Source organism: Arvicanthis niloticus, chromosome 8, assembly GCF_011762505.2.
Source record: "Arvicanthis niloticus isolate mArvNil1 chromosome 8, mArvNil1.pat.X, whole genome shotgun sequence".
Classification (NCBI taxonomy): Eukaryota; Metazoa; Chordata; class Mammalia; order Rodentia; family Muridae; genus Arvicanthis; species Arvicanthis niloticus.
The window spans coordinates 22013488-22035894 of record NC_047665.1 but is presented as its reverse complement, the minus strand read 5'-3'; the positions used below and the strand labels follow the sequence as shown (position 1 = coordinate 22035894).

Genomic DNA, 22407 nt, shown 5'->3' with positions numbered 1-22407 from the left:
TAAGCCAGATACTATACTAGGTAATGGATTGTGGAAGAGTGTTGGAACTCTTCAAAGCAGACAGGGAAGCCTTCAGGATTCCAGGTCAATTTGGGAACTAGCACACTTGATACTTATAGGAAGCTGTTTGTGGATTTTAATATCTGTGGATCAAGCTGTTGGCCAACTGGCAAAGGATCACAGGTTCCTCTGGATCTGATGGAGCTATGTGTCTTTGTGAGCAGCTATACACACACATGTACACAGACACACAGACACACAGACACACACTGTAGGCTGAAAGAGTGCCTTAGAAACTCTCCATGTGCAGATATTTTCAAGTTTTTTTTAAAAAATTAACAGTGATATATATTTAAACTTATTTCTATTATAATGAGCTGTTCCATGGACCTGTGTCATAAAATACAAGTAGAGAAAGAACTGATTCTATGACTCGTGGACTCACCAGTCAACAACATTGATGAGTCTCCTCCAGCTTTCCTGAGGTGTATCAATGAGACTTCGTACAACTATGTGAGCTAATTAATTCTCAGAATAAATTAAGGCCCGTGGAAGTTAAATAAAGTGGTTGCACATTTTTTTTTTTGCACAACACCACCCTCAGTTCTCACAACAGTTGGGTTAACATGTTTTGTTGTTTGTCCAGCCTCACAGCCTTATGGACAGCAGCCCTGAGTTTGGGAGGTTTATAGGTCTGGTTTCCTTACCTGTAGGTGGACATAATCATAATCGTCCATCCAACTCCTTTCGGAACCATCACTGCTACTACAGTCTGGTGGCTGGTCCTTGCTTAGAGTAGGAGGCAATGGTTTATTGTGGACCTGGGCTTTGTAGTCACCAGGGCGCAGTGGCTGCATCTGGGAGCCTGTATGTGTGTACTCGCTTGAGTTCATGATGCTGTCAGGTCCATTCTTCAGCTGGGAATTGCCAGGATCTGCTCTAAAGAGGGTCTCTGCATAGGTGCTGATGGTGGTGGTCAGTTGCTTGGCATCATCTGGCACTGTCTTGGCTACCATCACAAACCTGTCTAGATCATCACACTTATTTTGAGGCTTATTGGTAGCTAAAATATTCAGGGACCAGCTGCATCCATTCAAATCATGGCTGGTTTGGCTTAGAATCTGGTGGGAGTCTTCTACTCTTTGGAGTTCCCGCTTCATTTTGTTGTGGAGGACAAGTTCTGGGAGGCAGGAGGCATTGGCTAACGCTCCCTTGGCAAAATGGAGGTATTCTCGTAAGAACAGCTCCACTTTGTCCACTGCGGTGCGGATCTCATTGATGTGCCTTTCCATGTACCCGTAACACCTCCAGTCTGTGGTGACTAGTGACATGAGACTGCACACACCCATCTCCAGGGTCTGCTGGAGCCGATAGAGCTTCTCAATGGCTGTGTCTGGGTCCAGTAGGAGCCTTTTGTCTTGAGACGGGGAGGCTGACAATGAGGACTCCTTTGAGGAGGTGGAAGATGTGGACATGTTACTCCTGGTACTGCCAGTGCTGGAGAAAGACAGTCTGTTGATTCCATCTACCACGTCCCGAGAGCCTTTGGCATCTGCTGGGTTGTGAAGAGGGACATCGTAAACACCGTCTCTTTCCTCCAGATTTGTCTTTTCACTGGTTTCTGTTGGTACCTCCAGAAACTGAACTCCCCGGGGGACATCATATGCATCACTCTGAGTGTCCCCAGATTGTCCCAGCTGGGAGGGTGCATGGTGCAGGGAAAGGCTTTGGTGTCTTCGTGCCATTGGTTCTGCACCTCCTGGAGCATCACAGGGGAATTTGCAGTGAAGGTCCTTCCCTGCTGTCTTGGTGCTGGTTGGAGGGATGTCATAAACCCCCTCAGGTCTGGTGTCCGGCTTTCCATCTTGTTTCATTGGAGGAGGGAAATCATATTCCTTTTCCCTGAGCCCTGCCTCATCTCGGCAAGCCAATGGTGGAACGGCATAGACCTTAAAAAGTAAATAAAAAGCTACTTTATTTGTTCAGTTGAGACTTGAATGGAGGCAGAAAATGAATAGTTCATGAAGGTGTGGTCCAGGGTTCACAGCCCTGTTGACTAAATCTTCTTCCTCTCCTCCCACCATTTACTAACCTCAGATGTTTCCCAGCATGCAGCATGCTCCTTAGAGGATGGGTGCCCTCATCTTTACACCTGAGCATCCTTTACCATTCTTAGTGCTAGCTTGGGTATAGAGCCCTCCTTCCTAGCTAAATTGCTCACCAGTGGGTTGCAGTCTCATGTTTCCAACCATTCACTGACTATCCTACTCAGGCTGATCCATGCTGAGAGACAGGAGACATTGATACACTGGGCCAAGAGACCTGTGTTCCTTTCTTGGTCATCAGGCTGCCTGTTGTGTGTGAAGCTGCCTGGGTCTTCTTTGTATTTGAAGGCACAATTCCCTATCTGTTCAGCAAAGCTAAGTGCACTTGAAGTGCAAGCATGCCCAGAAGAGGACAGAAAATCAAATGAGCTACCTCTTCTGCAGAGACCACAGAAGCTGTAGACCCTGCTAGAATATGTGATGTACTAGAAACTATTGCCAAACTGAACACACAATCTCCCCTTCCAATGGGCTCTCATTATTGACATCTTCATATTTTTGGGAACTCTCTAAATTTGTAATTATAATGGCTTTCTTCTCTCCCTTGTGTCCTTCCCTCTTTCTCTCTTTTTCTCTTTTAGAATTGCCATTCTTGTTTTATCACAATAAATTATGGCCCATTCCACTTCCCGCCCAATACGCACTGAGGTACTCATCCATATATTGTGCTTTACCAGTTCACTTACCCCTTGGGTGGGGGGAATGTCATATACCCCTTGAGGTTTTATTTCTCCCACTGGAACCGAAAACACAGGGCCTTTTACTGATGAAGGAGGGATGTCATATACCTGAAGAGAAACATGTGCGTTACCCAGAATGCAATGAAATCTGCTGCTCCATGGAAGTCTTGTGCTATTGTTTCCCTAAGTATTTATTCATCAGGTCATACATAGACTTGGTTGTTAGTAGCATTCCATGCCATCAAGGGCTTATGGATGTTTTCTTTATGAATCTTGCATTCTTTGCTTTAGGTTAAATGTGAGAACAATCTTACATGACCTATCGGCTCTATAATTTAGACCATTTAAATTATACACTTCCAGAAATAAAATGACAAACTGATAAAGCAGATGAGAAATTTCTCAGATAAAAGACTAGTCTTTCTGATAAGGCAAACCTAAGAAATACAATTTAAGTAACACTGACTAAAATGGCCTCTGGACAGGCAACCTCCACAAGGTAAGGTTGTGGCTGGCATCCCTCTTCTCTTGTATGTTCCTGAAGAGATGCTGCCCCCAAAGCCAGCCCCCTGGTGATGTTCCCATTGCGTACCCCTTGAGTGGTGTGGGAAGGAGGGACATCGTAGACATCCTTTTGGTATCTGGATGGGTACACATAGCCATGGCCGGTCCTCACTGGGGTAATCACCTGTGGGTGAGAATACACAAAGACATCAAACGACAGCCCTGAGTCCTCAGCGTAGTACCTATGATCCTGTGTTGAGGAACACATCCCTAACCAGTCCCTTATAGAGAGGAGAGAAAAGAGAGAAAAGGAAGGAAGGAAAGGGGAAAAAGTACGAGAGGGTGAGAGGAAAGGAAGATACAAAGTCAGAACATGAAGGAAGTGACTGAAAGGTCTTTATTTCCTTTCTTAAGAATTTTCCAAAAATCTGATCAAAGTTCATCAATAGAGTCTCAATTCCCTATATTCAAGGAGATGTGCTTAAGTTATGAAAGTTGGACTGGAGAGAGGGAGCAGCAATTAAGGGCACCTGCTATTCTTACAGAGGACCTAGGATTAGTTCCCAGTACCCACAGGGCAGCTTACAACCATCTGCATCTCCGGTCCCAGGGGCACTGATACCCATTTCTGACCCCCAACAGCACCAAGCACTTGTGTGGTGCATGCATATATATATATATGTTTATGTGTGTGTGTATGTATATATGTGTGTGTGTGTGTGTATGTTTATGTGTGTATGTGTATATATATATGTATATATAATACATATACATATAAAATGAAAATAAATTATGAAAGTCTTAGCTGATCCTTTTGGAGTGGCAAAAAAAGTACAACACTACAGTTTTTCTACGAGACTCCAAGGATTTTGTAAAGAACATAAACAGATAGTTTGGCCACTTAAAATTCCTCTCATACCTGCCCCAGTATGCCTCTTTATCTGAAATTATTATTATGATTATAACTGAAAATTCCACAGATCACCCTAATCCTTTCATAGATCCACGGAGGAACAGTCCTGTTCTTATAATTGCCCAGGAATGTTCCCTTTTCTTTATGAGACAAGGGAAATACAGTTCCTCCCAGTATCTACAGGAGACCCCCCTGTTCCAACATCCTCGGATGCTCAAGGTCATGGGGTGCTGTGTTTTGCATGTAACCTCCATATATCCTCTGACACACTTCAAACCCTTTCCCGATAATTTTATGGTCTACAATGCTATATAAACACCATACAAACACCCAGTCAATAGATGGTATGTAGTATTGTTTAGGGAACAATGTCACAAGCTTACATGTCTTCACTGCAGATGCAGTTACTTCCTAAATAATTTTCGATTGCAGCTGGTTATTTCCTCTGATGTGGAACCCATGCTGCAGAGGATGAACCAAGCTAGTGAGGAAGCCCTCAGACTCAGCTGGGAAGTATTCTGACCTCTCGTCTCTAATCATTTCCCCATTTCCACCAGGGAAGCAAATATCCCCACTGCACCTACATAAAGCCCCTGTCAGAAGTCAAATACATTCACCATGGACTGGCATCTAGAGTCAAAGTTAGCCAACAGAATCTTACCTAGTGGGCTGGCCTGTTCACTCCTCCTTCCCTCTTTTCCTCCTTCCCTCTCTTCATCCCTCCCTCCCTCTCTCCTCTTCCTTCCCTCCCTTTCTCCTTCCTGCTAGTGTCTATGTGGATGCACTCTCTGTATCATGTATCTTTTTCTATTTCTCTCTACTTTATTTTATCGAGACAGGGTCTCCACACTGACCTAGAGCTTGCCACTTGGTCAGACTGGCTGACCTGGGAAACCCTTGAGATTTGCCTGTCTCCGCTGCCCATACCAGCTCTGCAGTTATAGGCATATGCTTTCCCACGTGTGTCGGGATCTGAACTCAGGGCCTTGCGTTTGTACAGTAAGCACTTTACCCACTGTAGACTCTTCTACATAGCTAGGTACTGACTGGTAGTTTTAAGTAGACACAATTTCAACTCAATTCATTTGCTCTTCCCAGGGCTTTAAAATTGCCCAGTCTCACTTTTTTTTTCTTTTCTTCTTTTTTTTTTTTGCCCCAGTACCCCACTCCCAAATCATTAACACTCAAAAACTGCCCACCATGTATTTGAAAAGAAACATCAAAAATTAGGAGAAGCTGTCTATTCCCAGGAGGCCTTCATCTTCCACCCTTTAACGTGAAAGGTGTTTTATAGGAGTCAGGCTGCTCATAAAACTATGTGAAAAATGCCCCCCCACCCCATCCATCTGAAGCTGAACAGAATGGAACATAGCTAAGTGCACCAGTGTCCGTACCCCAGGGGCTCCAAAACCTCCCTGTCCAATTTTGTTTAAAATGCCTGATGCTTACAACTGATTATTTCTTACACTGAAGGTAAAGATTAGTATGCAGCAAACATTTCCACCCAGTCTCTCCATTGTCTCCGGTTTAGAAAAGGAACTCAGCCCTTTAAGTTTGTTGGCAGAGAGGAACGGAACCATTTTATGAGGCAGCCATTGTGTTGTGCACAGTAAATGCTCCTTCATAAAGTAGGGGGGCTGTTTGCTAAAATCCTTTAATGGGTTGGGTTTTGTTTTGTTTTTTTTTTTTTTTTGCACTTACCATTGTGCAGAAGAGATATGAAGATCTTGTAGACTTTTCGTTTATAGCTCTCTTTTTAGCTTTGTAACAGAACCTGCTCACAACCCAACTTTTGTTGAATGTGGAAGTGCCTAAGGCTGGGTGGTGTGGGAAGGTGCCAATTTAGGGGTGCTAGTGAACTAATCCTGATTAAGATGAAGTCCTGCATCCCTCTTCATCTTGGAGAGCAGGGAGGAAGATGGAGGCAGTGCTAGTGTCTGAGTGTGGTATTGGGGCAAACAAGCAGGACGTGGCCCTTAGAGAGGGACGGGGACCTATCTGTCCCTTGCTTTTGTGGCCCTTCCCTGGCAGGGCACACAGAGGCTTCTTGGTATTTACCATTCCACTTCCTGACAAATGTCACGGAACCCCAACTTGCTCTCTCTTTCTCATTTAGAGGATGCCTGTGGTCATCTGGTGTTTAAAACTTTGCATTCCAAACCAGTCATTTTTCCTTGTTTATGCAGTTAAAAACACAGATGGTGGAAACCACGGGAGGGAAAAGCCAATAAAACAGCCTTCCCATCCCAGCATTCCCGATGGTACGATGCAGCTCACACGGACCCAGCAACTCCATTGAAATGGGGCCAGAGCTTTGCCCCCAGAGGGACATGTCCAGGGCATTTAGTGAATCATGTGGCAACTTAGGAAGGATCAGTGGAGTTTTCTTCAGAGCTAGCTTTGCCCCTCCCCTTCCTAGGACCTTCTCCAGGCCAACTGTGTGTTCCTTCCTCAAGGGAAAGTGCTTGGCCAGGCTGACCTTCAGGTTCTTTCTTCCTGCTTGGCAGGAACACACACAAAAAAGCACTCTATCCCCACACTTCACCTCCTAGAACCAGTGACCTTATGCCCAGGAGGCATAACAAAAACTGACTATTACAGACCATGAGTTTGGAAGAATTCTCCTGGGTTTGAATGGAATTACTGCACAAGGGCATTTTCATGCTAATTTCTCAATAAACTCAAGTCCGGTTGTTCATGTTCCTTTTCTCTCTGTTTTTCTTTTCCGCGTTCCTTTTATTCTACATATTTATTTGTAGTTGCAAAGGCTTATCCCTAGGAATTACCTAGCTGACCTCTTAATTTGTTACTGCTTCCCAGGGAGCTAAGCTATGAGGTGGGCTGGGCCCCGAAGGTCCAGAACGACAGCTGCTTCCCTGATTATGAGCACTCTTTGAAGGGTCCACATGGTCACATGTGGCTCTGTTGCTGTCCTGATGATGAATCCTGTTGTCAACTAACCGGAAATCCCCCAGAAGAACTATAAAGCAGAGAACAGACTGAAACCATTAGTTTTTTTTTTTTTTCCTCCCTTACATTTTTAAAAAAATCAACACTGATTAGTTGTTGTATGTGTGTGTTGTGTGTGTGTGTGTGTGTGTGTGTGAGAGTATGTGTATGAGTGCATATGTGTGGGGGTGCATATGGAGGATATGCATGTACAGACATGCATATGTGTATGTGTGTGCATGAGTGTGTGCGTGTTTGTGTATGTGTGTGTGGTACCTGTGTACGTGTGTGTGTGGTATATAGGTGTGTGCTTGGGAGTATGTGAATATGTGTAAGGGCTAAAGACTGACGTCAGGTGACTTCGTAACCTCTTTCAACTTTTTTAAATTTAAGAATAAATGCCCATAAGATGCTTGCATTATATGTTCAGCTACTACTATTACTGGGTGTGGTACTATACACCTGTAACCCCAGCACTCAAGAGGCTGAGGCAGGAGGATTTTGAGTTTGAAGCTAACCTAGCTTCATAGCTAATACAGAGGAAGACTGCCTCAAAAAACAAAACAAAACAAAACAAAACAAAACAAAAGAAAACAAAACCCAAAAAGAAATGTCTTCCTTCCAATAAATTAAACCTTTTCTCCCTTAAGTATGTGACAGTTTTGTTTAAGAGACTGAAGAACAGGTTAAACTCATAGCTACAAAGGTCAAATCTCTGCTGTTAAATAATGTTTCACATTAAAATTCCCTATAAGAGATTTAAGAACACTTAATATCTTTTATGTATGTATACCATAGGCATTCATTAGTCTCAGAGGCTAGAAGAGAGTGTCCAATCCCCAGGAATTAGAGTGGTGGACAGTTGTGAGCCACCATGTAGATTCTGGGAACTGAACCCAGCTCCTTGGCCAGGACGGCCAGTGCTCTTAACTGCTGAGTCATCTTTGCAGTCCTAATTTTATTCTTTGAGATAGGGTTTCCCACTGAACTCAGAGCCCATCAATCCAGGGATGCTGGCTGTCCAATGAACTTGAGACCTACCTGTTTCCCCCTTCCCAGTACTGGGATTATACATACATACATACATACATACATACATACATACCCTTAGTTGGTTTTACATGGATTCCAGAGTCCCCAATTTAAGTCCTCATGCTTGCATGGCAGGGACTTTACATACTAAGTCATCTCAGTAGCTATTCATTGTACGTATTAATGGGATTCAGTTTTGCAGTCTCATACATGCACATAATACACACCTACGAACGAAGAGTCCATTGAACCAATCTCTAGGGATGGGCTCTGCCAGGAAGAATGAAAGACCAAAGACCTAGGGTAAGCTAGCCCTCTAATTAATGTGTTTACATAAGAACAAGGGAGCAGCCTCAGCTGTCCTGTCTGGCACTTCAGTGGTGTTTGATTTCTGGCCGAATTGAGCCTTAGATCGTGACTGCAGGGACTGCTTTTGAAGATGCTTCTGACACAGCCTGTATTTGGTAGCTGCAGGTTCTGAACCCACAGATTCAACCAAACTCAGGGGAAGGGGTGTGTTGCATGAAAAAAACTCACACATACCACACATATGCCGATGTCCATTTCTTTGTCATCCTTTCTTAAATAATACGGTCTAACAAGTACGTGAACTGTGTTTGATTGCATCAGGTTTTGTAAGTTACCTAGAGATGATGCAATGTCTCTGTATAGATGTATGTAGGTTATGCATGCATTATGCTGTTTTCTGTACAGTCCTTGGAGTTCCTGAAGTGAATTTCCAGAGAGGTAATCTGCTTTCATCATTCATAATTTGAAGAGCCAGGCACACTGGCATGAAAAGAAAAGGCCATTTGGATAGCAGAAGGCCAGAGACTGTGGCCTGGAGGAAAGACTCTTGGGGATCTTTGTTGATGTTTCTGCAACCATCGTGCCTGGGTTTGTTCTGTGGCAGAGTAAAGAGCCTGCATTCAGTTGCCTGAAAGCCCAGCAGATAGATACAAAGGAGAAACAGCCCTGCTTCTGTACTTGGGAGCAGGCACACATCCCATTGAAAGGGATGCGGCCACGCCTGTATTCAGTCAACTACTGGGAATGCATTGTCAGATTTTTCATGTTTTCAGATGCCAGGAGTATAAATCTGGTGTTCAAAATTGGCTCAAAAACTTAAAGCTGTGTGTTGGCCGAATAAACCACACCTTGGGCCCCTAGGCTGCCTGGTTTGCTTTCACCTGTATGTTATTTTTTGTGTGTATGTATTTTCTCCTCTTCATTGAGACCTTGAAACCCCCAAGTTCTGACTAATACCATCGCTATCAAGACTAAAATACTGGTTTCCTCAAATGCCCTGAACATCCACACATCTGCACCTGCTTTGTCCGTTCAACTCTTTCCACTCCCCTTACCTTTAGCTTTTATTGTGTTTTCAGAGCCAAGCTGAATGACTGTCTCCCAGGAAGCCTTCCCTAGACAGACAAAACATCTCTGTTCTTGTAACACTCCGAGTCCTTCACCTTCATGTCTGACAGTGCATGTGACTTATTGTTCAACTCTCTCGGTAAACCTCATGTCTTTTTTTAGTATGTTGGAACTATTGCTTATTTGTTTATAAGTAGCAGGGCTTATAACTGTGCCTTGGATAAAGCAGATTTTAAGGTGCTCGAAGGAAGGGAAATGATGTCTGCCTACATAGAATAAGCTAGGTTTCCAGGTTGGACAGCTTTGGGGTGAGTGGCACACCCCAGGCTCAAAGGCAAGACTCATATCAGCCATGTTGACGGTGAGCAGGTGAGAGGTACAGATTTGGTATGGATGAGGGGTCAGCAACCACTGACCACTGTATCAGCAGCTGTGCCAAGAGAAAGAAGATGGCATAGTCTGCGACCCCCCTTCACTTCAGATGGAAACATACTGTACAGGAAGAAGCACTGTGCATCAGCGCCTAGGGCCTGCGAGATCCGCTTTCATCACAGCTGTGTACCAAAGGTGGTAAAGCTCAGTGGTTCTGAAGAGGGAAACGGTTGATGGCACCATCTCGGGATGGGTAGATGTGGACCTGCTGTCTGTGGGTCTACCACCACTTAGAAGCCATGAGACCATGAGCAAGCTGTAAACCGTCAAGTGCGGGATGAAGAAAAGCATGAGTTTAGATTTACCTGTGCTTATGGAGCTGGCAGATGGCAATAAAATCTTCTCTGGAGGCAGAGAGCCTGTCATGGACCCAGGAAAGTATTTTTCCAAAAAAAAAAAAAAAATTACCTAAATAACAATGTCCAAGACATCTAGAGAACCAGTGCCAGCCGGAGGAAAGCCAGTCCTTGCTGGCTTGCTGGTCAGGATGTAGTTAGCCCGTATCTTAGTATAGAGAGCTCAAGGCTGCTTGCCTTCAAAGTGTTTCATGATTAAACATGAAGATAAGACAAAAAAAAAAAAATCCCCAACTTGTATGTTTAAGTTAGATGAGAAGAGAGTCCGCTTTACACACGTGTGAAGCATTGAAAGAGAGGCTCAGGAGGCACTGGGGACTTCAAAGCAAAGCCACAAAGGACAGGGGACTCTGCTTCTTCACAGCCACCAGCAGACTCACTTACGTTATTATTTTATCAGTGTTGCCAATATCATGATTATCCTCAACGTAGATCAAGACACTCCAGTGGAAAGCCCCGTGGGGAAGGGTTGCTTTCATAGTATTTAGAGATGAGGGCCTTTTCTGAAGAGAAGGGTGATGAAGGGTGAAAAGGCTCAGGACACGGGACTAAATTCTCATCAGTGGGGAGACCACAAGCGAATGCTCGTCAAGAGGATTTCACCAAGAAGTAGGCCATGGAGCCTGCTCCCTGCAATGTGTATAATAAGCGGAACATTGCCTTAGAGATAACTTCTTTTGGGATGTCACTGGAGCCAAGGCCTCAGCAAATCTGTTTGGGCCATGTCTTTCCTTGGGTATCTGCCTCACCTTCCTGGGGTTTCACCCTGTCAGCTGCCTGCTCACTGGAGCCCCAAGTGAAGCAGGAAGTAGCCATCTACCATTCTCCAAGACAAGTTTCCCTTACCCCCCCTCAAATCTTCAGCTTCTCTCTCTCTACCCTTTCTTCAATGCAACATCTCACCCCTCCCAGTACCCCTCATACTACCAGTAGCTATGAGGAACAAAATCCTGCAAACTGAAAAGTTGATCTCGTAGAAGCTGACAAGGAATGGAATGCCGATTACCTGGGGACTGGGGTGTGGTGGGGGTGGGGGGAAGAAATAGGGCTGGGCAGAGAGCATGCAGGATGTATACAGGTATCCAGTAGGATAGAAGGAAAGAAATTCTAAAGTTCTATATCACAGAAACGCAACTGCAGTTGACAGGCATGAAGTGTGTATTTCTAACTAGTGAAGAGGATCTTAAGTATCCCCAACATCAGAAAATGATACATGAGCCAACCTACCATTATCTGATCAAGTACAGAAATGTCCTGTAAATATGTACAATCACTGTACTATTTTAAAAATAAGATAATTTGATATATATATATACACACAATAATATAAATTATATACACACACACATGCATGGCACAGAAAATATTTGAGAAAATATTTGAGAAAGAAAGTTTTGAGTAGAGTGGAGGTGAGACATGGAGACAGGCTGGAAGAGCATAGGCAACTGAAAAAGTGCTGCTTCCATTCTAGTCGTTTTCTGTCCTATCATCTACCTATTTACCATCTACTTCTTGTCCTCTTTTTGTATACCACAAAAAGCTAGAGTTGGGGATGTTACTCAGTGGTGGGGTGTTTGTCTAGCTTACACAAGGCCCTGAATTCTGCTCTTAGCACTGTCAAGAATCTTTACAAAAATCACAAAATATAATTTTTAAAAAAGATTTATTTATTTTAGGTACGTGAGTACACTGTTACTGTCTTCAGACACACCAGAAGAGGGCACCGGCTCCCATTACAGATGGCTGTGAGCCACCATGTGGTTGGTGGGAATTGAACTCAAGACCTGTGGAAGAGCCGTCAGTGCTCCTAACCACTGAGCAATCTCTCCAGCCACACAATATAATTTTAAGAAAAACAAAAACAAAAAACCCAAACAAACAAACAAACAAAAAAAAAGACAGAAAAAAGAATTCCACCCAGAAGCATTTTCTTCTTAGAGCATCATAGCGCCCACTGAATCGCGATAGTGACAGCCATTACTTTTGATTTTGCAGCTAATTTTGTAGCCCATCATTTCCTGCTGGGATCACTGCAAAACAGCTTCTGAAACGGCACACGATGTATAATCTCCTTTGCCTCTGCCGTTTAGATGTGGGCAGGTAAGAGGGCTCAGTGAGTAAAGGTGCTTGCTGCTAAACCTGACAACTTACGTTCAGTCCCTGAGACCCACATGCTAGAAGGGGAGAATCAGTTCCTGTAAGGTGTACTTTGATGTTCACATCACAAATACACACAGAACACACACACACAGAGAGAGAGAGAGAGAGAGAGAGAGAGAGAGCAAGAGAGAGAGAGAGAGCAGGATGGAGGAATGGAGCAGGAAGGTGAATAGCCAGGCTTCGCTGTTCTGCCCTAATGCCTTCACTAGAACTTGGCAACTCAGGAAATACACAGCTCAGAAAGCACAACAGGCACTGATGAGAGGTTAGAACACGCCACTACAGCAGCAGGCCCGCATACAGCCTTGCCACCAACACACCCTGCATGGTCTAATGAGCAGGAATGTCACATGTCGAGTGTCTATGGCTTTGTCCTGGCTCTGCTCCCTGCCCCTCTGATCCCCTGTGATTTATTTATACCGCCTCTCTTTGGGTTTCCTACGGTAACAAGACTGTTTTGATTTCTCAAACTGCTTATTAGATAGAAACTATTTCATTCAAATGAAATAATAAAAAACCAGCTCTAACAGAGACACCACTGCCTTTATTGGGTTTTATAATAACCCTTTGTCTTAAATGAGCCATTTACCCTCTTTTTTTTTTTAAAAAAAAAAAAAAAAGAAAGAAAGAAAAAGAAAACCCTAGGAAAAGAAACATCACTACCACCATTGCCTGCCCACTAGGACCTGGGGCTCAGTTTTCAGCAACTGAGCTACAGTGGGCTGTCTGTTTAAAAATCCAAGATGACATCTTGCACTTCTACGAGGAGAGGAAAAGCCCCCATGTTGTCTACGCTGGATTTATTAATTCTCTATAAATTCTCTCTGCCTAGCTTGGGTGCAGCAGTGAGATCATTTATTTACTCGCCTAGCAACAATATAATGAAAACTGACTCTGGCTTTAAAAACACTTCCTCCCAAGCCTTCTCCAGGCTTGACTCATCCTGATGCTTCCTTTGCATTCAGTGGAGACATTTTTTCACTCTATTTTGGGGGGCACGACTTACTTTCCTTCAAGGGCATTTGATAGTTGATTTTTATGCTGGAGCTAAACTTTTTCCAGGCTGCCCAGATCACAGCCTGTCTCTCCCTCCACTTGAGGAAAAGGCAGAGGGAAGGTTCAGAAGTGGAGCCGCTCCCTTGGGTCACATTCATTTGACAGAGCTTTGTGTGGCAAACCACTCAATGGAAACAGTACCCCAATTGTTAAGCCCCTAACATGTCTCCCCTGCTGCTCTCAGGAAGCTCTTTGTATAGCAAGCACTAAAGCAATATTTAGCTATGGACTGACCAAGCACCAAAGAGCAGCAAGAAGCACGGAACATCAAACCATGGTGGGAAATGACATCTGGGTTCCCCAAGTGACCAAGGTCTTTCATGGGACAAAGCTGAATATACTCTGTGACAATTAGGTATTGAAAGCCAATTTTTATATCCCTTCCAGTCGACTGAAATGTTCCTTTGAATGAAACCATAAAGGAACAGGCCTTTGGGCTCTTCTGATATCTCAATAAATTCAGCAGGACCATATGCATTATATCTAATCTAGATCTGGAAAACCGCCCAAGACTGCCCTGCTGAACTGTGGATGGGAGGTGACAGAGAAGTAGTCTGGGACCTGAATGTCAGGGAGTATTGATTCTCCTCTCTCAGCTCAGTGAGAGGATGATTATAATGGCTGAGGGGACAAATGACACGTATGGCAAACTTTGGTGCCAGTTCTGAAGGTGGCTGTCATGCTGAAAGAAACCAGGTCCCTCTCTCTGCTCAGACCATGAGGCTTCCATAGGGAAACATGGTAGAAAACAGCAAGGCAGAAGGGCTTTCCTGTCTTCATAATAAAGCACAGAGGGGAATTCTCCAAACAAGGAACTTCCTGGGAGTTTTCTTGGGAATATCTGTGCCTTCGTCTGCTCTTGCCAGCTTCTAGAAGAAGTTATCCTATCATACACAGTAGCTGTAGATGGATGGGAAGGTGAGACAGGGCTCTAAAGAAAGGTAGGGGACAAAGTGTCCATGTTTAGGGATCAAGTTGAAGTTTTTAAGACGATGCTTGAAGGCAGGTCATTTAATGAAATCTTTCAAGCGATTCTGGGAAAGAATCTGATAAGGATATCTGGATCATAAAATTTTGGCAAAGACCATTAGAAAGAATCCAGTTTCAGTGGCCATTTCACAGTTGAGGGAGCTGGAGTGCAGAAAGATACGTCAGCAGGGGAGTGAGTGGGGACTCCAGTTGGCACCTACAATCCTCTCAGCGGCCTATTGCCTATATTAGTGACAAATGCCATGCATTTTCTAGAAATTTAGAAGGAAAGACCGTCAAAGAAAGTGACTTCCAGATACATCAGACACAGCTTGAAAATCAGGTATCTTATGCTTTGACGGTTCCCTTTTTATAGCTAGTCCAGTCTTGGAGATCACATGAACTTTTGGAGCAGCAATGTCATTTGAGAAGAAGTCCACATGGCCATATTGTCTGTGATACTGTAGATCTGGTATCTCCCAGATGAGTGCTTTAAAAGTATATCTGGGGGCCGGGGGGCAGGGCTGGGACATCTGTGGCTATGCTCTTTCAGCCTTTTGGGTACTATGTGGATGTGAGTCTTCTGAAGCAACATGAGTTCTTCCTGGCTAACACAATGCTCCGTAGCGCCGAGGGTTCTGGTGAGTTGGAATTGCTAACAAAGTCAATGTACCCTCTTATTTGAGGCCTGGCAATACCACCTATGAGCTGGGATGTAGAAGCCATTAGCACTGGAGTCAGACATGAGCTCAACAGCAGGCCTGCCTCTTGTGAGAGGCAGTGAGTTAACTCTGGAAGATTAATCTCAGACCTCGGCCCTTTCCTTTGTGAAGGGGAAGGGAAGCTATAGTCTGCATGTCACAAGCTGCAGGGAGGGTCAGGTGACACAGACAATACATTGCCCTCAAAATGCAGCAGAGGCTCAGAGGCATTTTAAAGTTGTTTCTATTCTTCAGACTTGAAGCCCCACTGCAGAACAAGAAGGAGCAACCCCACCACTATGTTCTAGACTCAGAGGTTCTTTTGAAGAATGGGCCCCCTAGATCTCCCCAGAAGTTAACCGAGACTGCTGAGGAATCCACTGTCTTATGTGTTGGACCACCTGGACCTCTCACATAGGTGGGCACACCTCTAGTACCAGCCATGTGCAAACTGCAATCTGTGAGCTGCATGTATCCCAGGATAGCCACGAGTGTTGCCCAAGACACTTATAGATGGCACTGAGTTTTGCAATGTCAAAGGTCAGGCATGCCTGCTGGCTGTTGTCCTGACACAATGGTTAAGGTATGGCTACTTAGAACAGAGTAGTTTTGACCTCTGACATTTTCTAGGCCTGCATTTTGTAGAATGCAGTCTGGAGAGTTGGTCTTCTTCCTTTCTTTTGGGTCTTCAAGATGTATTCAAACAAGATCATCCAACAAGCTTTATCATTAAATAAAATAAGCACTTTTCCTGCCCTCCGTCCCTCAGAAAGCATTATCCATCCAGTGAGGCATCCTGTGGCAGGCTGCCTCTCACTCACTTTGATGCGCAGTCACTCACCATGCAATCAGTGGGAAGGGAAGGCTAACCTCTGTTGCCTTGGTGTGGGTGAGTGAGAAGTTACAAACACCCCCTCAGAAATACGTATTATCTGCGAGCTTTATGACAGAGTGTTGCCGAATCCGAAGACTTTGGCATTGAGCAAACAAAAAGGACCTTTGTTCAGTTAAGGAGGTGTTAGGGTTTGCTCATTCCCTTGGCGTGGGTGACTGTCTGGGAACAGTGCCTTTCAGGTCACGGTGAGCTCAACAAGCTTCTCCCTTCCCGGCTTGGGGACCTTCAAGGCTGTGTAAGATGTAAAATGCACCCTGATTTTTCAGGGGGTACTTTTTAGGTGACATCCCAGTTCTTTGGACAGTTTCACAAACTAGACACCTAGGTATATTTATTAGTATGCTTATTGGGTTTATTTTCATATAGTAATGTACAATTCTGGGATATAATTGTACTTTACTGAGTTTACATAAGAAAAAACTGAGGAATGGGTCTCCTCTGCCCTGGAATTAACCTTATAAGCTAATTCTTTGTGAATTAGCTTGTAATTCTTATAATTCTTTGTATGAGAAAAAGAGAGGGAGAGAGTTTAGGGAACAGAGAGGCAGAGAAAGACACACAGACACACAGACAGACACACAGACAACAGGGAACAAACAGAAGGGAGGTGAAAAATCAGAGTTTGTCATCTCTGGAAACTTTAGTTTCCTCTAAATCTATTTTTTACTTGTTAGCAGACAAACAATATTGCTTAATATATAAAGCAGTTAGTTGGCTGGTATCTGGGGTTGCTATGGTCAACTGATTTCAAAATGCTTCACATGCCAACAAGGGAAGTCTCTGGTTCCTATGGCAGCAGCCATGGGTGTCTGTGTGTGTGTGTGCGTGTGCATGTGTGCTGTGCTGATTCAGTGTCTAAGAAGGCACAGACACCATAAGTTTCAGGATCTTACATTACCTTTCAGGAACCAGCCTGGAAGACCTGCCTAAAGCCTTTGAGTCACTTCCTGCCAGCATGTTTGTGCCCTATTTTGGAATTGCCCATCTTAGAGATGATGCCATGGGGCTTGGCAAATCTCAACACTACTTGAGTTTTCTAAGTAGCCACCACCAAACAGTGCTTGTCGCAGCCAAGACCACGATGGCAGCCCATCCCATTTCCAATGGACCCATGAGCTCCATGGTATCAGTGAGGTATGCACATGTTATGGGACCAGAAAACAGGAAGAGAATACTGGGTTTCCAAGAGAAAGCTTCAGACTGGAGACGAGTTTTAAGGGATGAATGGTTTGAAAACACAGTATAGGAGGGAAGGGATTGTAGGCATCATAGAACCTATAGAGGCTGCTCTGAAAACTTCTATATGAAGTATATGATATATGGTATATGAAGTATATGGTATATGAAGACTATGAAAGAGTTTCAATATCTATTCTAGGCAAAAAAGTCAGACCTCAGATAAGCTCAACACAACATTTTCCTATTTTATTTTATTTCATTTTATTCTATTTACTTTTTTTGAGACAGGGTCTCATGGACTCTAGGCCAAGGACTGCCGTGAACTCCTGCTATGTATCTCTGCTTCCTGAGTGCTGGGATTGCAAGCACATGCCACTGGAAATCTAGGGTCTCTTGCATGCTAGACAAGTACTCTTTTACAGAGCTATAGTCCCATCCCGAAAGCCTAAATTCACGTCAATCATTATTTACTTTGGTATCACAGTTATTATTTAAGAACAGTTAATAAGTGGTACCCATCCAGGGCCCTTGTAGCAGGGAACTCTGTTCTGCTGTCTGTTGCATTGCACTCTGTGGTCACGAGCAGCTGTTGGGGAAGCTGTGGGCAGTAGGAGACTGGGTGGGTGAGAGGCTCAGAATCGCCTTTGGTGGTTGGCTCTGAGGTGAACTGAGCGTTAACCATTTGTTCCTCGCTCCCGCTTGGTTCATTCATTTACCATGCTGATCTGTGTATGGGTTACTTAGCTGCATGGTTAGTGTACAGCTGAAGATGGATACTGCATCTCCTGGCTTCCTAGAGTCAGAAGGTAGCTCCAAATTAATCTTCAGAAGGAGGCAGGGCACATAAAATACTGTTGGTTAGGGTCAGAACAGTAAGGCTAAAGAACAACCATCATGGGCTGACGAGATGGCTCTGTGGGTAAAGGTGCTTGCTGTCAAGCCTACTGACCTTAGTTCAATCCCAGGGACCCACACGGCAGGAGAGAACCGACTCCCTAGAGCTGTTATTGACATCCACGGTACATTGTTATCACACATTCACAGAACATAAAAATATAAAGATTTTTTTAAAAAACCAAATTAAGTAAATCGTTGTTTTTAAAAAAGAATAGTTAACTGGGAGGAGAGGAAGGGCTGATATTGGGTTGTAAAGTGAATAAATAAATAAATTTTAAAAGAGAAAAGAATAATCCAAATTGTTCCCTTTGCAGCTTGAGTGTGAGCCGGGTGTGTCCCTTGGCAGTCTGAGATCACTGAAGCAGAGAAGTAGGCTGTTTTCAGACCTTTGGAGGCCTTTGACTTTCGGGTTTTTGGCCTCTCCGACTCAAATCCAACTCTCATATTTTAAGTAGAATTTTCCCTTTTTAAAGACTGAAAACTTAAAAAAAAATTCAGCTTTTCAAATTACTTGACTATGAGTAACGCACTTAATTTAGCATTGTCTGTGAGTTCTTGGCGATCTCAACACATATTTACAAGTCTTTGCAGAGTGAGAAAGCTCTAACTCACAAACTCTTTTCCAAATGGAATGGACTTGTCTTGAACCCCACATATGATTGATGAGCCCTGCGTGAGGCTCCTCCATACGCATTTGCCTATGTTGTTGATTAATTTCTATTCTGCTTCATACTTATGCTTCATACTCTGTGGCTCGAGGTTTTCGTTTGCTTTTATTCAGCTTTCAAACTTTTGCACAGGCCCTGGGCACTCGGCCCGTAATGCCTGATGCATGAAACAGCCCTGCACATAAAACCCAGACTGAAGACCAATGAGACTAAGCAAAGGTGTCCCTGTGTGAGGTTTCCAGATCACTTTGATTCTTTACCACTCTTTCCAGAATTCTTAAAGGGCCAGGGAGAGACCTGCACGCTCAAAGGGCTCAGCGCATTTGCTGAGAATGAAGTATGTATATATTTAGCATATACTGAGGAACATACAAGGTCCATAGAGTCCACATGAACTTTCAAAGCCGGGCATGGGCTCAGACACCTGTTATCCCAGCATGGGGGAGGATCAGAATCTCAAGGTCATTATCAGCTACTTAGGGAGTATGAGGCCAGCTGGGGTCACTTGAGACTTTGTCTAAAACAAACAAAACCCAACCCCAAACAAAACTCTGAGAAAGGAGAAAGGCAAGAAAGGCAAGAGAGAGAACTGTCCCACAATGGTAAGCATGATACAGGCGCTTTCTGCCTACGAGTCGGCTTCATTTTCCCAATAGCCTTTTGTGGAGAACAGGCTTATTCCCACTCCACGAGCAAAGGGGCAGGGTCTGAGAGGACACCTGTAATTTGCTGGGCACACGAAGCCACAGAGCTGTGGTAGGAGCCAGACTAACTGAATCCTTGCTCTGTCCACAGGGATCCTGGTCTCTCTGGTTCACAGAGAGAGTGTGTGTGATCCCCATCCGCACCCTGCAGGCAGCTAATTCTGGCTGTCCAGTTAATATGGATGGGGTGCGGGGGGGGGGGGGGAGTGAGGGGGTGGAGGGGTGGAGGCTGGAGTTTCCAGAAGAGCAGAAAGGCAAGGAAGAAGGCAGAATTTATGCTGTCATTAAAAAAAAAAAAAGTGATTCATTAGGACACAGGGGCGGATGAAATGTTTGAAGTCCACACTGAAACAACATGGGAGAGTTCCGAACTATGGAAAGTCCCGATCACAGTCAGACTGGAACACATCCAAACCGGCCATTGTACCTCTTTAGTGTTTCTCTATGAGTAGTCCTGGGCCACCTCCTGCTGGCCTATGTAAAGAGTTTGAGAAATGTGGGTTCCTGTGCCTCCTCTCTTAGACCTACAGAAGGAAGGGCTATGAGGTGGGCTTGGGAAGCCACAGCTGACCTAAAGTCCCTTCCTCTCTGGGTGACTACCTCGTTAAATTCTTCAAGCTCAGAACAAGTTTCCACAGGGTCCTCATTTTTCTTAGACAGCATTTAAAAGCCATAGCTAGAACTACTAGGAACAGTCGTACAGGCCTTAGTTTGTCACTATTTACAGACAGGAATTAGAAGAGTTAGTCATTTAGCAAGCCAGTAAAACTTCTAAGATGAGAAACAATAACTACTGACAAAACCCACATCTGGTCTCTTGGCCACTGAAATTGGGGTCTGACTTAAGTCATTAGGATTCCTGTCCACTGGGAGTTACTACAGCAAGGGGGATGGTGGCCAAATTCTTAAAGCAGTTACGACTGCCTGGGAGGCTATAATCATGTAACAGGTGACCATTGCTGCTGCCTCCATCAGGAAAGAAAATTTAACAAGGAAGAAAGGAGAGATAAGGAAAGGAGGGAGAGAGAAGAGAGGGGAAAGAAAGAAAGAAGGAAACGGAGGAAATCAGAAAGGGAAGTGGGAAAGGAAGGGAGGAAGGTGGGTGAGCAAGAAGGAGAGGAGAGTGTGGGGAAGTGAGGGGGTGAAAGCAAGGAGAGATGGGGAGAGGAAGGGAGAGGAGGAGAGGACAAAGGAGAAGGAAGAAAAGCAGTGAATGAGGGAGGGAAAGAAAAGGAAGAGGGGACCAGAGGCAGGACACCTGAAATCTCAAAAGCGCCAAGACTCACTCATGGGGTTTGTTATAGAGGACCCTGGTGCATGGCAGGGAAGGGCTAGGGTCACCTTTCCTGTCCTTTCCATCTTTAGTCCATACCAGCCAGACCCACCAACTGTGCAAGCTTCAGGTAATGTGTCTTGCTTGGTCTGCACTGCATAAGGGCTGGCAAGGGTTGTTAGAGGGTGGCTCACTCACTACTGCAGGCCTTGCCTGCCCTTCACTAAACACAGAAGGCTCTGAGGTGCAGAAGTCACAGAAATAGTATGTGGAGGGACCTGAGCCACCTAAGGTCATCACCCCCTGACATCAATGGAGACCAGGAGAGAGCCAAGGGGAAGGCTGCCATCAGCTATAACACAAGCAAGGGGGGGGGGGGTCTGAAGCATCAGGCTTCCCAGACATGGAACCGAAAAGGTTGAGCCTGAAAAGGAAAACATGTCACCTTCCTGCCAAAATAAACTATGATGAGAGTGAGGTCCCTCTACCTTTCAGCCAAGCATTTCCTGTACTGGCCTCCTCTGTCTGCCTCGAACCAGCTCAGACTAGGGAGCTCTATTTTTAAGATTCTCAAGCAACCGAGACTAAGAATGAGAGTTACTTATTTATAGCTACACCTTTCAACTGTTCTTTTCCTCTCTGGGGACGGAGGCCAGGCTTGGCGTTCCCTCTGGAGCTGAAGTCACCGGGGCGAGAAGGGCTCTGCAAGGTCACATGCTCTGTGGATGGCCTGTAGCCAGGATCCCTGTCCTGGGGGAATGAACTTAAGTAGAAAAGCCCTTCACCACTTCTTAGAGAATTTCTCCTATCAGACACAGCTTGGAACACATGCCCTTGAGATGTGTTTTGTGAAAACACACATATGTATAATACATGATTAGAAAATGAATTCATTGTTGAGGAATGCAAAAGTAAATCTTTCTTCCCCTGGCCCCTTTAAAAAAGAAAATAGAGAATAAAGAAAATAGAGGTCCCAGGGGCTGGAGAGATGGCTCATTGGTTAAGAACATTTTTTTCTTACAGAAGCCACGCAGGTGGCTTACAACTGTCCTTAACTTTGGTTCCAGGGAACCCAACTCCCTCTTCTGGCTTTCCTGGGTACCAGGCATCTATGTGGTGCACATACATATACACAGGCAATACACTCATAAACATAAAATAAAAGTGACAGATCTTTTTAAAAAAGACTTACTTAGAAAAAAGTATCATGTAAGCAAATATTATTTGACATAACAAAGATTTGTAAATCCATCTATATTTTTTTGCCTATAGGCTCTCAAACTCTTTCTAGTACCTAACTTTATCTTTACTCTTGTAATCTGGAGATATTTGTATAAAATATTGTATAAAATTAGTCTATTCTTACTAGCAAGTCTTGAAGGAGCCATTGGAACTTTTTGACAAATGAAAGAGGAAATCCCTCCCTCTTAATGGGCACAAAAATCATCATTGGAGACTTGGCCACTGCCCTGTAAGTCAGTGTCAGGATTCTCATCCCGGTACACACACCCACCTGACCTGGTATTGTACTGTTTCCCTCATTGCCTTGTAAGAGTT

The 22407-nt window shown here is 44.4% G+C and overlaps 1 protein-coding gene across 3 annotated transcripts in view; it reads right to left on the bottom strand.

Annotated features, from left to right (window-relative positions):
- Nedd9 (neural precursor cell expressed, developmentally down-regulated 9) overlaps window positions 1–22407 on the bottom strand; it is a 121300-nt gene that overhangs the window by 5363 nt on the left and 93530 nt on the right. For all 3 annotated transcript variants that reach the window (XM_076939134.1, XM_034510497.2, XM_034510498.2), the window contains 3 exons: window positions 3378–3473; window positions 2792–2893; window positions 708–1949 (listed from right to left, as the gene is read on the bottom strand). In XM_076939134.1, coding sequence (XP_076795249.1) covers window positions 708–1949; window positions 2792–2893; window positions 3378–3473 — 1440 coding nt within the window. The remainder of the gene's footprint in view (window positions 1–707; window positions 1950–2791; window positions 2894–3377; window positions 3474–22407) is intronic.